Genomic DNA, 10,910 nt, shown 5'->3' on the forward strand with positions numbered 1-10,910 from the left:
GATGATTGAAATGCCAATTACCTATAGTAATGATGCTAAAACTATGAATGCAAGGGATCCTTATTGCTCCAAAATGGCGGATATTTATAGGATTTCCAAGGCCAAAGCTGAGGTGGCAGGAATCAATGGTCCAGATTTGATCTGAAGATATCAAGGGTCAAGATTGAGGAAGTTGGAGAAGAGGTTGGAGGAAGGGGCACTTGTCATCTTTGTGGTAACAAGTGTCAAAGAGCCTTGCTCATGAAAGGGCAAGTACATCCAAAGGAGGAGACATGTGGAAAAAGTGCCATGTGTCTCAAAGGGAGAATATCCACACCATAGGAGGTTAGGAGGTGCAAGATAGAATAGGGTTAGTTAGACCCAGGATTAGGTGGAATGGGCTAGGTTTAGGGATGGTTAGGTTAGGTGGTTAGAATTTAGGAGCCATGTGGAGAATTTGAATTTAAAAATTCAAATAATAGGAAAAGGCTAATTAAGTTTCAACAACTCATAAATTGATTTGTTTTAATTAATTAGGGGATTAGAAGAAATGAATTTAATGGGGGGGATTAATCAATTTGGATTAATTAATCAAAGGGAACTATTGACATGAATCTATTAAATAAATCCTTAGATTTATTAATAAGTAGATGAAAGGGATTTAATCAAATTTCTAATGAATTCAATTAAATTGGGAAGGGGGTTAATTAAATTATTGCTTATTTAATTAATTATCTTCAGACCACTTTTAGGTGTATACATTTTGCCCCTCTTTGAAGCAAGGTGTGATGACGTGTTGATTCAAAGAATAATCTCAATGTGATGATGTTGATTTGATATTGGTTCGATGGGATGGTCTAGCCATTGATTTCTAAATTATGATACGATGATGCCCACTCGGGAGATCAATTGCGATAATTGACCTTTGAAATTTTTGGATCTTTGCATAATTAATTTCTTGATAGACTATTAGATGATTCTTGCAACTGTGGTTGATGAAAGTCTGAGTTCTTCAATCACTTTGATGTGGTTCTTGATGTGATGATTGATAGAGTTTGATTGAATTGATAAGATTGAGATCAAGTCTAGTTTTAGGAATGACACCTCCTATATAAGACAAACATGATCAAAGTGTCTGGTTTCAGAAATGATATATCATGTATAAGAATTGATCAAGATGTCTGGTTCTAGGAAAGATACATCCTGTACAAGATATGAGTGAATAGATTAGATGAGATCAATTGTTAGAATTGATAAGATTGATTGGATAAAGAACTGACATTTTGTTGATATCTTATTGCAGGAAGATTCAGATAAGCTAATGTTGGCATATTTGAGGGAATAACATAAGATTTTCTTTGGGTCGACAGTATCTGCAGAGAGGGGAGCCATCGTTCTGATTGTGTATACACCTATGATGATACATTGATGATTCCTCCAATAGATTTGGCCTTGGATAAGATGAGATTTTTTGATCCCATACAAAATGAAATGCAAGCTAAATGCAAATGCAAAATGAAGTGGAATGCATTGATCAGACTGGTCATGGAGTCATTGCTTTGTTTCATCATTGAGCCTTTAAAATATGGGAAGTGAGTGCAAACATCAATGGTATAATTTAACCATGATGACTTGAGCACTACTTTGCTAGGTTTTAATATTACAAGATAGCACATGCATTGAGGTATAATTGAACCAAGATGACCTAAGTGTTGTTTGCATAAAACAAATAGTATTAACCATTTCTATATGCAAGTCTGAAATGTCTTAGATGATACTCTGATGATCATGTCCTAAGACAAATTTGCACATATTAATGATTAATTTATAGACAGTAGACAAGAAAATATCACATTCCTTCCTTGTTCCTCTAGTAAGAGACATCCTGGAGTCACTCAGAAATCATGATAGCAAAAATCAAGATAAAATAGTTGAACCATTATTGTCAAAGTGTTAAAATCATGAGTCAAGATATATCATCCACTGATATGTGTTTTGTCATGTTTAGATTGATATGTGATAGTTAATGGTTTACAATGTTATCTCATGTTCAATGTTGGATGTGTCTTAGTGTTGTCTAACTGTTGTTCTACCTATTTGATTAAGCTCAAAATGATCAATAATTTTTGCCCCCACCTAGGTTCAAGATTTTACCCCCAGCCTAGAAAGAGGCCTTTATTATGCTATATACAATGACCAGAACCATGACGAGAAATCACCTGGGATGCCTGCATATGTACAAAGATTTTATGATGGATATGAATAACGCTGATGGAAATGAAATGCAAGCAAAAGGATGCATGAACTAATAGATGGAAGAGCTAACTAACAGATAGCGCCTGTTTGCTAGGTTTTCACCATCTATTTTTATTGCACTTTTTCTCATATTTAATTTTTTTTATTTTTCATTATTTTTCACTATTTTTGTATTATCTGCTTTTTCACTGTTTTGGGATTTTTTCTGCTTTTTCATTGTTTTTGGATTTTTTTTGCTTTTTCAGACATAAAACTTCTTCAGATGCATGCTATTGATGGGTTTCTCATGCTGAACTCTGTCTTGTGTTGACAACTAATATGCTCCTGATCCAAATACTATTGTGACCACAAATGGACCTAACCAGTTTGGTTCAAACTTTCCTTTCTTTTCTCGATCTGCCTTGTTGCGTGGATTTTCCTTTAGTACTAGTTCTCCAACTTTAAAGACTTTAACCTTATGATTATAAATTTGGCACATTATTTGTTGATATACCTTTAAATGATCAAAGGCATTTTGTCTTCGTTCATGAATCAATTCTAACTCTTGTAGTCTAGCTACTCGTTGTTCTTCATCTGGGATTAGACCTTTTAATGATACACGTAGAGAAGGTATCCCTACTTCGATTGGCAATATTGCTTCTGATCCATATAGAAGAGAGAAAGGTGTGGTACCTATTGGTGTGCGGATAATGGTATGGTAGGCCCATAGAGAATGGTTCAGTTGAATATGCCAATCTCTTCCAGCATCGTTCACTATCTTTTTGAGGATTTTCATAATAATTTTGTTAGATGCTTTTGCTTGCCCATTCCCCTATGGATAATAGGGTGTGGAGAATTTGTGCTGGATTTTGAACTTTTCACATAGCTCTTGTAAATCCTGATTTTTAAATGGTCGCCCATTATCAGTGATAATGGTCATTGGTATTCCATAGAGACAAATGATGTAATTCAAGATAAATGCAACAATTTGTTTTCCTATGGTGTTTGTGAGAGGTACAACCTCAATCCATTTTATAAAGTATTATGTAGCTACTAGGATGAATTTGTGTCCATTAGATGAGGAAGGATTTATCTTTCCTACTAGATCTAGACCAAATTGACAAAAAGGCCAAGATGTTGCCAAAGCATGAAGTTCTTGTGCTAGTGCAAGAATCAAATTTCTATGGATCTGACATTGTTTACATGTTATTACTATTTGAAAAGAATTTTGTTCCATAGTCGGCCAATAATAGCCCAAACGTATGAGTTTTTTTGAAAGGGTAAGACAACTTCAATGAGTGCCACAAATGACATTATGTACTTCATTTAAGGCCTTCTCAGATTCTTCTTGTTCGAGACATCTTAAAAGAGTATTGTCTAGACCTCGTTTAAATAGGGTATTCGCAACGAGAGTAAAATGCAAGGATTGGTGAATAAAGTTCCTCTTTTGGTTCTTTGATAAATCGGGAGGTAGGGTGTTATCTTTCAGGTATGTATAAGTTTGGCTATAGTGGAAGGAATCATGCCCAACAAGGTGACATATAGTTTGGGAATTAGGACAATTATGAGTGGGGTAAAACAACTCTTCCACCAGGAATTCATAACGCTCTTGATTTTCCTGTGTCTGAAGTAGAGAAGCAAGTGTTTCCATGGCATCTACTGCTTTGTTGTCATTCCTTGGAATTTTCTCAAAAGTTATTTTGACTAAAAACTTCTTGAAATCATCTACCATCTTTTTGTAAGGCATTAATTTGTCATCCTTTGTTTGGTAATTGTCATTAATCTGATTGATGATAAGTTGAGAGTCTCCAAAGACTTGAAGTTGTGTAATGTTCCATTCTATAGTCATTTTGATCCCTGTAACAAAAGCTTCATATTTTGCTATGTTGTTGGTACATGGGAAGATTAATTTGTATGCTTTTGGAATTATATGACCTTGTGGTGTCAGAATGCCTGCTCTTGATCCATGTTGTGTTCCATTATTGATGCCTACTCCTAGACTGACATTTGGGTGATGTATTATAAGATCTTGATCCAACCCTGGAATGTCTGCATATGACCCTCTTTTGATTTGCCTCCTTTTGAAGAGTTCCAAATATTTTTGTCTTTCTAGTTCTGATAGAGAAATTGTTGGATGTAGATTAATTGTGCTAATGTTAACTACCTTTGTTGGTTTGATCATGTTAGATGACCTCTCTTGTAAAAATTTAGGTAATGTGTCAAATCTCCCATCTCCTGGTGCCTCGAGGAAGTTTTCACTGTTAGATGCATCCTTTCTTTTTACTTTTTCACGGTCTAATGTTGCCAGTAAATGGTTTTCAACTTTAGATCTGATATTTTTTTCTTTATTTTCATTTTTTCGACTAGGAGATTTGGCACCCACTTGACTTGAAGATACGTTAGTGAAATTCCTAGTGGAAGTTGTTGCGGGTTTGATTTCATTAAGATATACAGATATGGCATGGTCATTAGGTAAGGTATTAATGGCAGTATGTCCTTCATTTTCCTAGTCCGTAGGTTCAAGAAATATTAAGGATAAAGGATCTTCTTGTTGAATAGTTTCAAAGATATTAAGGGTCATGATAGAAATGTCAGAGCTTTTAGTATGTATTTCAATGTCTAGAATGATATTCTCGTGAGAATGACCTCTTGCAAGTAGCTCCTGATCATCCTCAATTAAGTCCAAGTCAAATGAATGTGATTCTGATTCAAGTGGGCTAGTTCCTAATGTTTGTCCTGCATATGCATGAACTTCATCGACACCTATATGTGTTTCATCTCTTTCAATTTGAAGTTGCTCTTGTTTGTTTTTCCTGATAGAAAATATTCTTCATTCCCTTGATCTCTTAACTGCATTTTTTTTTCCATGCTTGACAAAATTGATGCAAATGATTGTTCCTTGGATTGTGTGCTTGAAGTTGCTACCTCTCTGTTATGTGGAACAATGACCTCTTGAGTTGATTTCAGATTACTACAACACTGCAATGGATTTGAGTCTGCTGAGATGGTGATTTCCTCCCCATTGTAGGGAAACTTTAGGTACTGATGGCATGTTGATGTAATCGCTTGTATGTCCTGTATCCATGGTCTCCCCAAGACTATGTTGTATGGTAAGTCTGAATCTAGAACTTGTCATGCTGTGTCTTTTTGCAAATATCCCACTCTGAGGGATAATAGCAAAATTCCTTTAGAGTAATGTTCTTCTTCACCATATGCTTTGGTTTTTATCTTTTTCAAGGGATCAACTGCATCTTTTGAATAACCCAAAGCACAGACAAGACTCAAAGAGCAAATGTTCAATCCAACTCCCCCATCTATTAGGACAAGTTTAACAAGCGTTCTATGAATGAGGACTTCAATTTGCAAGAGAGTGTTATGGGGATGCTGCAATGAATTAATGCTTGGATATGAAGGAGATAAGCTTTGAATAGGATCCTCTAAAATAGGTTTGATAGTAATTATAGATATCCCTTGGGGAACTTCATCTTTGGATGTATTCTTTGGTGATGATGCTATGGAAGGTTCTTACAAGCTTTCAAGAGGTGTAGGATTAGATGCCTTTGGTGAATCAATTTGTTTATAGGGGGATGAGCCATTGCTAGACATAGGTGCATGATTTTGATCTTTCTTAGTCAAATCCTTTAGAGATCTCTTTAAGAGTTGCATTAAAGAGCCACCTTTGTTTGGATATGTATTTGAATCTCTGTTAGGTTTTGACATAGTTGGAGTTTGATTTTGGGCTTGTTTGATTGCTTTGATATGTTGACTTGTTATGTTTTCTTCTTGTATTTTGCTTTGGTATGCCATGTTGCTATGGTTTTCAGCTATTTCAAAAGTTTATGTTTCCGTTTCTGCAATCTTCCATCTCTGAGATTTAGTTAGAACGAGCATACATGTGTGTTTGATATTATGGTAGGATTTGATTGTCCAAAAAGTTGTTTTGATAAGGGATCAACTGTCAACGTAAATGTGATAGCATGATATAACACGAAAAGAAGATTCAAGTGTTTAAAGGTTTGCAAGTTTTTCAATCTTCAGTTTTGGAGTGCAATAGTGATGATTTGATCAAAACCAAGTCCAATAGGAACGATATATCCTATGATAGAGAATGAGGTTATTATGATCAAACGTTGTAGTTTTGTGATAAAGTATGATAGATCATGATGCGAAACTATGTTTGAACGATCAGTTTATCAAAGAAAATGTGATGTTGCACTTTAAGGTGTTAGATCTTTAAACTTGTTGGAGGTGAAAACTTGAGAACCTTTGTATGTCTTGCTCTTGAATCTATTTTGATAGAAAATAACCTGATTGAATGACCCAAGAAGATGACCTAGTCTCTATGTTTGGCTGTTTGAGAAATGGGTTGTTTTTGTTTTCTGATTTTGATGTAGTTTATCAGAAACGATGACAAAATAACTAGAAACGCTGCTATACGAACCAGAAATGCTACTAAACTGACCAAGAACACTGCTATATGGACCAGAAAGGCTAACAAACTGACCAGAAAAGCTGCTATATGGACCAGAAATGTTGTTAAACTGACCAAGAACGTTGCTATACTGACCAGAAACACTGCTATACTAACCAGAAATGCTGCTATATGGACCATAAATGCTGCTATATTGACCAAAAATGTTCACAAACTAACCAAAAACCTTGATAAACTAACCAAGAATGCTGAGAAACAAACCAGAAATATTGACAAACTAAATAGAAATGCTGATAAACTGACTAGAAACATTTCTATACTGACCAGAAACGCTGAGAAATGTGCTAAACATGCCATAGTACATACTAAAAATGCTAAATGACAGACTGAAAGCATTGAAGTACAAAAAAACATAAAAACATAGTTGATGAATCTCCTAAAAATGTCATTTGAGGTTCTAAAATGCCATAATAGAGACCAACAACGCGATTCAGGAGCCCGAAAGAGCTAATCTACACTCTGAAAGAGCTAATATACCTGTCAATGAAATTTCTTGCAAGCAAACTTGTTAAAGATCAAAGGGGCTAGCCCCATGGTGGGTGCCAATTAATGTGATGCTAAAAATGTGGTATATAGAAGGCATAAACATATAATGAGACAATAAAATTTAATTTAAAATCTTCATTTCAAAACTAGACTAGAAATGCAAACCATAAGCCTTCCTTGAAATGTCCCATTATCCTCTAATCTTGAAGACCTTGAAAGAGTTGGATTGATGGGCTCTCAATGGAGCAATGACCTCCAAAGTGGCAACTCAAGAGTTGAGTAGCTACTTGATCATGATTGACTATGAAGATGATATGAAATGCATGATTTAAGAAACTAGATGAATATTCTATGATTAATCCAAAAGCTAACTACTAGATGATTGAAATGCCAATTGCCTATAGTAATGATGCTAAAACTATGAATGCAAGGGATCCTTATTGCTCCAAAATGGTGTATATTTATAGGATTTCCAAGGCCAAAGCTGAGGTGGCATGAATCAATGGTCCATATTTGATCTAAAGATATCAAGGGTCAAGATTGAGGAAGTTGGAGAAGATGTTGGAGGAAGGGACACTTGTCATCTCTGTGGTAACAAGTGTCAAAGAGCCTTTCTCATGAAAGGGCAAGTGTCGAAAGGAGGATACATGTGGCAAAAGTGCCATGTGTATCAAGGGGAGAATATCCACACCATAGGAGGTTAGGATAAGGAGATTAGGATGTGCAAGATAGGATAGGGTTAGTTAGACCCAGGATTAGGTGGAATGAGCTAGGTTAGGGGATGGTTAGGTTAGGTGGTTAGAAGTTAGGAACCATGTGGAGAATTTGAATTTAAAAATTCAAATAATAGGAAAAGGCTAATTAACTTTCAACAACTCATAAATTGATTTGTTTTAATTAATTAGGGGATTCGAAGAAATGAATTTAATGGGGGGGGATTAATCAAAGGGAACTATTGAGATGAACCTAGTTAATAAATCCTTAGATTTATTAATAAGTAGATGAAAGGGATTTAATCAAATTTCTAATGAATTCAATTAAATTGGAAAGGGGGGTTAATTGAATTATTGCTTATTTAATTAATTATCTTCAGACCATTTTTAGGTGTATACAAGTATCATGCCCGTACTCAATAAGAATTTTGTAACCTTCTTTTGTGCTATACTTACCATTATTAGTCCCTGCCCAGATTACTCCATCCTCATCCTTACCCAAAGAGATTTTCCTGGGCAACAATACCATTTCTAGTTCTCTTACTTGATGGACTGGAAGTCCCAAATTATCAAACAGTTTCCACCTCTAGACTTTAATACCCTCGACTGTATTTTCCTTAATATAATTAGACACCTTATCTCCCCATAGTCTTGCCAGGATAACCCTAGAGGTGTCAAATTTGTTATTTTTGCCTAGTGTAGGGTAACCTCCCCAGGAATATAACCAGAATAGTGCTTTCTTGCCATTCCCAAGATTCCATATTAGTTTTTTTGATACTAATTCCATGCAATCCATCATGAAATTCCATATTCCAGATCCCTTGGGTGGTGAAAGAACTCTAAAGATGCTTGTTGGGTCGCTATTATGGAGATATTTATTGTATAGAATCATGGCCCATTTTAAGTGGTGATTGTTATGCATTCTCCATACAAATTTATCCCCAAAAGCTTTGCTCTGTAGTATCATATATTTTGTCCCTAAGCCCCCTTTCTCTTTAGGTTTGCAGATTTTATCCCAGGCCATCAGAGGCTTTCTGAATTTCTCACTAGCTCCCTGCCAGAAAAAATGTTCTAATCTGTTTATTTATTTCATTCTTTTTTGCTAAAGGGAGGTCTATACCAGAGAGTTGGTAAATGGGCATAGCAGATAATATTGATTTTATCATAGTGGCCTTGCCAGCTGATGATAGCCATTTCTAGCTCCATGAGCTGGTTCTATTTAATATTTTTAATATAATTTGATCCCACAAATTTGAAGATCTACAACCTTTGTCCAAGGGGATGCCCAGGTATTTGCATGGCATTATGCCTTTATTGAATTTTAAGGTTTTTCATATCTTGTCTGCTAGTTTCTCTTCCGTGTTGAAGAAGAAAGTATTTGATTTTATGGTGTTAATTTCTTGTCCTGACACCATTGAGTAAGTCTATATAATTTTTTTAATGGCATTGGCTTCTTGAACACTAGTTTGTCCCAAGAGCATGGTGTCGTCCGTAAATTGTTGATGTGTGATTGCCTCCAGGCCACTAGTAACGTTAATTCCTTGAATAGATGATTGTTCTCTTGCAGTATTCAATAGTCTTCAAAGGGACTCAACCATTAATATGAAGAGGAAGGGAGAGATCGGATCTCCTTTCCTTAGTCCCTTGGAGATATTGAAGAAACCAACTAGGGACCCATTAACGAGGATTGACATTTTTGGTGTTGATATACATTCATATATAAGATTGATCCATTATTTAGAGAAGCCAAAAGCTTCAAGGCATTTACATAAGAAGTGCCAGTCAACCTTATCATAGGCCTTTTTTATGTCAAGTTTGATGAGCATACTCGGGTCTTTATTGGTTTGAACTATATGTATCGCTTCTTGGGAAATAATGATTCCATCATAGATTGAGCATTTAGGAAAAAAACCTATTTGTTCCTCTCTAATTAAGAAGGGGAGTAGATTGTGAAGTCTGTTTGCTATGGTTTTAGTTAGAAGTTTGTATAATGTGTTACATAGAGCAATAGGTCTAAATTCTTCAAAACTCTCAGCTTTGTCTTTTATTGGTATCAAGGCTACAAATCATTTGTTTAATTCCTTACGAATCTTCCCTGAATTCCTAATTCCTTCTAATGCCTCTATGACTTCATCCCCAATGAAGTGCCAGCATTTCTGGAAAAAGGTGGTCGGGAATCCATTTGGCCCAGGGGCCTTGTCTGGATTCATTTGGAAAAGGGCTCTCTCAATTTCTATCTTAGAGAATTCAACATTTAATAACTGGTTTTGATCCTTGTTTATTATCTTCGGAATGCACTTGAGTACTTCATTCTGCAAGGATAATATAGAGCCATCCCGATTGTTAAAAATGTTCATAAAGTATTCAATTTCTTTTGCACCTATGACTTCCGGGCTGTAGTTGGGAGACCCAGATTCTATTTTAATTTTAGTAATTCTATTAACTAGTCTCCTTTGCTTTGTGCTATTATGGAAGAACTTGGTGTTTTTGTCACCAAACTCCAACCAATTTTGTCTGGCCTTTTTCTTCCAAAAGATTTCTTCTCTGGCCAAAGTTTCCTCATATTCTGTTAATAAGAATTTTTCCTTCATGTAGAGCTTATTATCCATCTTGGAACTAATGACCTCTTCATTCACTTCTTTTAGAGCTTCCTCTATTTCTATTTTTTTCTTAAAGAGGTCCCCAAACTGATTTCTATTCCAGGCTATTAGATTTTGTTTAACTGCTTTTAATTTAGTGATTAATTTGAAGGGTATAGAGCCTATAACTCTAAATTCCATCCACCATTTTTTTATTAATTTTAATATTTTTTCATCTCTTAGCCACATTAATTCAAATCTAAAAGGGCTTTTAGAGGAAGGGATGGATTTGGAGATGAAAAGATGGATCCGGAAATGGTTAGAACCAGAGAGAGGAAAGATTTTTGCTTCAAAGGTTTTTGAAATGTTGGCAAGATTTCCTCTTATGAAGAATCTGTCCATCTTTTTTGCAATGCTACAAAAACC

General features: G+C 35.3%; 1 protein-coding gene across 1 annotated transcript; it reads right to left on the bottom strand.

Moving 5' to 3' along the window:
• Positions 1-9,971: 9,971 nt before the first annotated feature.
• LOC131874863 (uncharacterized) lies at positions 9,972-10,514 on the bottom strand. The gene has a single exon (XM_059218791.1). The coding sequence runs from the start codon at positions 10,512-10,514 to the stop codon at positions 9,972-9,974; it is 543 nt and encodes a 180-aa protein (XP_059074774.1).
• Between the last annotated feature and the right edge of the window lie 396 nt (positions 10,515-10,910).

This window comes from Cryptomeria japonica, chromosome 4 (genome assembly GCF_030272615.1).
Source record: "Cryptomeria japonica chromosome 4, Sugi_1.0, whole genome shotgun sequence".
In the NCBI taxonomy this organism is placed as follows: Eukaryota; Viridiplantae; Streptophyta; class Pinopsida; order Cupressales; family Cupressaceae; genus Cryptomeria; species Cryptomeria japonica.

Coding starts and splice junctions, on each gene's coding strand:
- LOC131874863 (XM_059218791.1), bottom strand. CDS start 10,514: ATGGATAATAAGCTCTACATGAAGGAAAAATTCTTATTAACAGAATAT.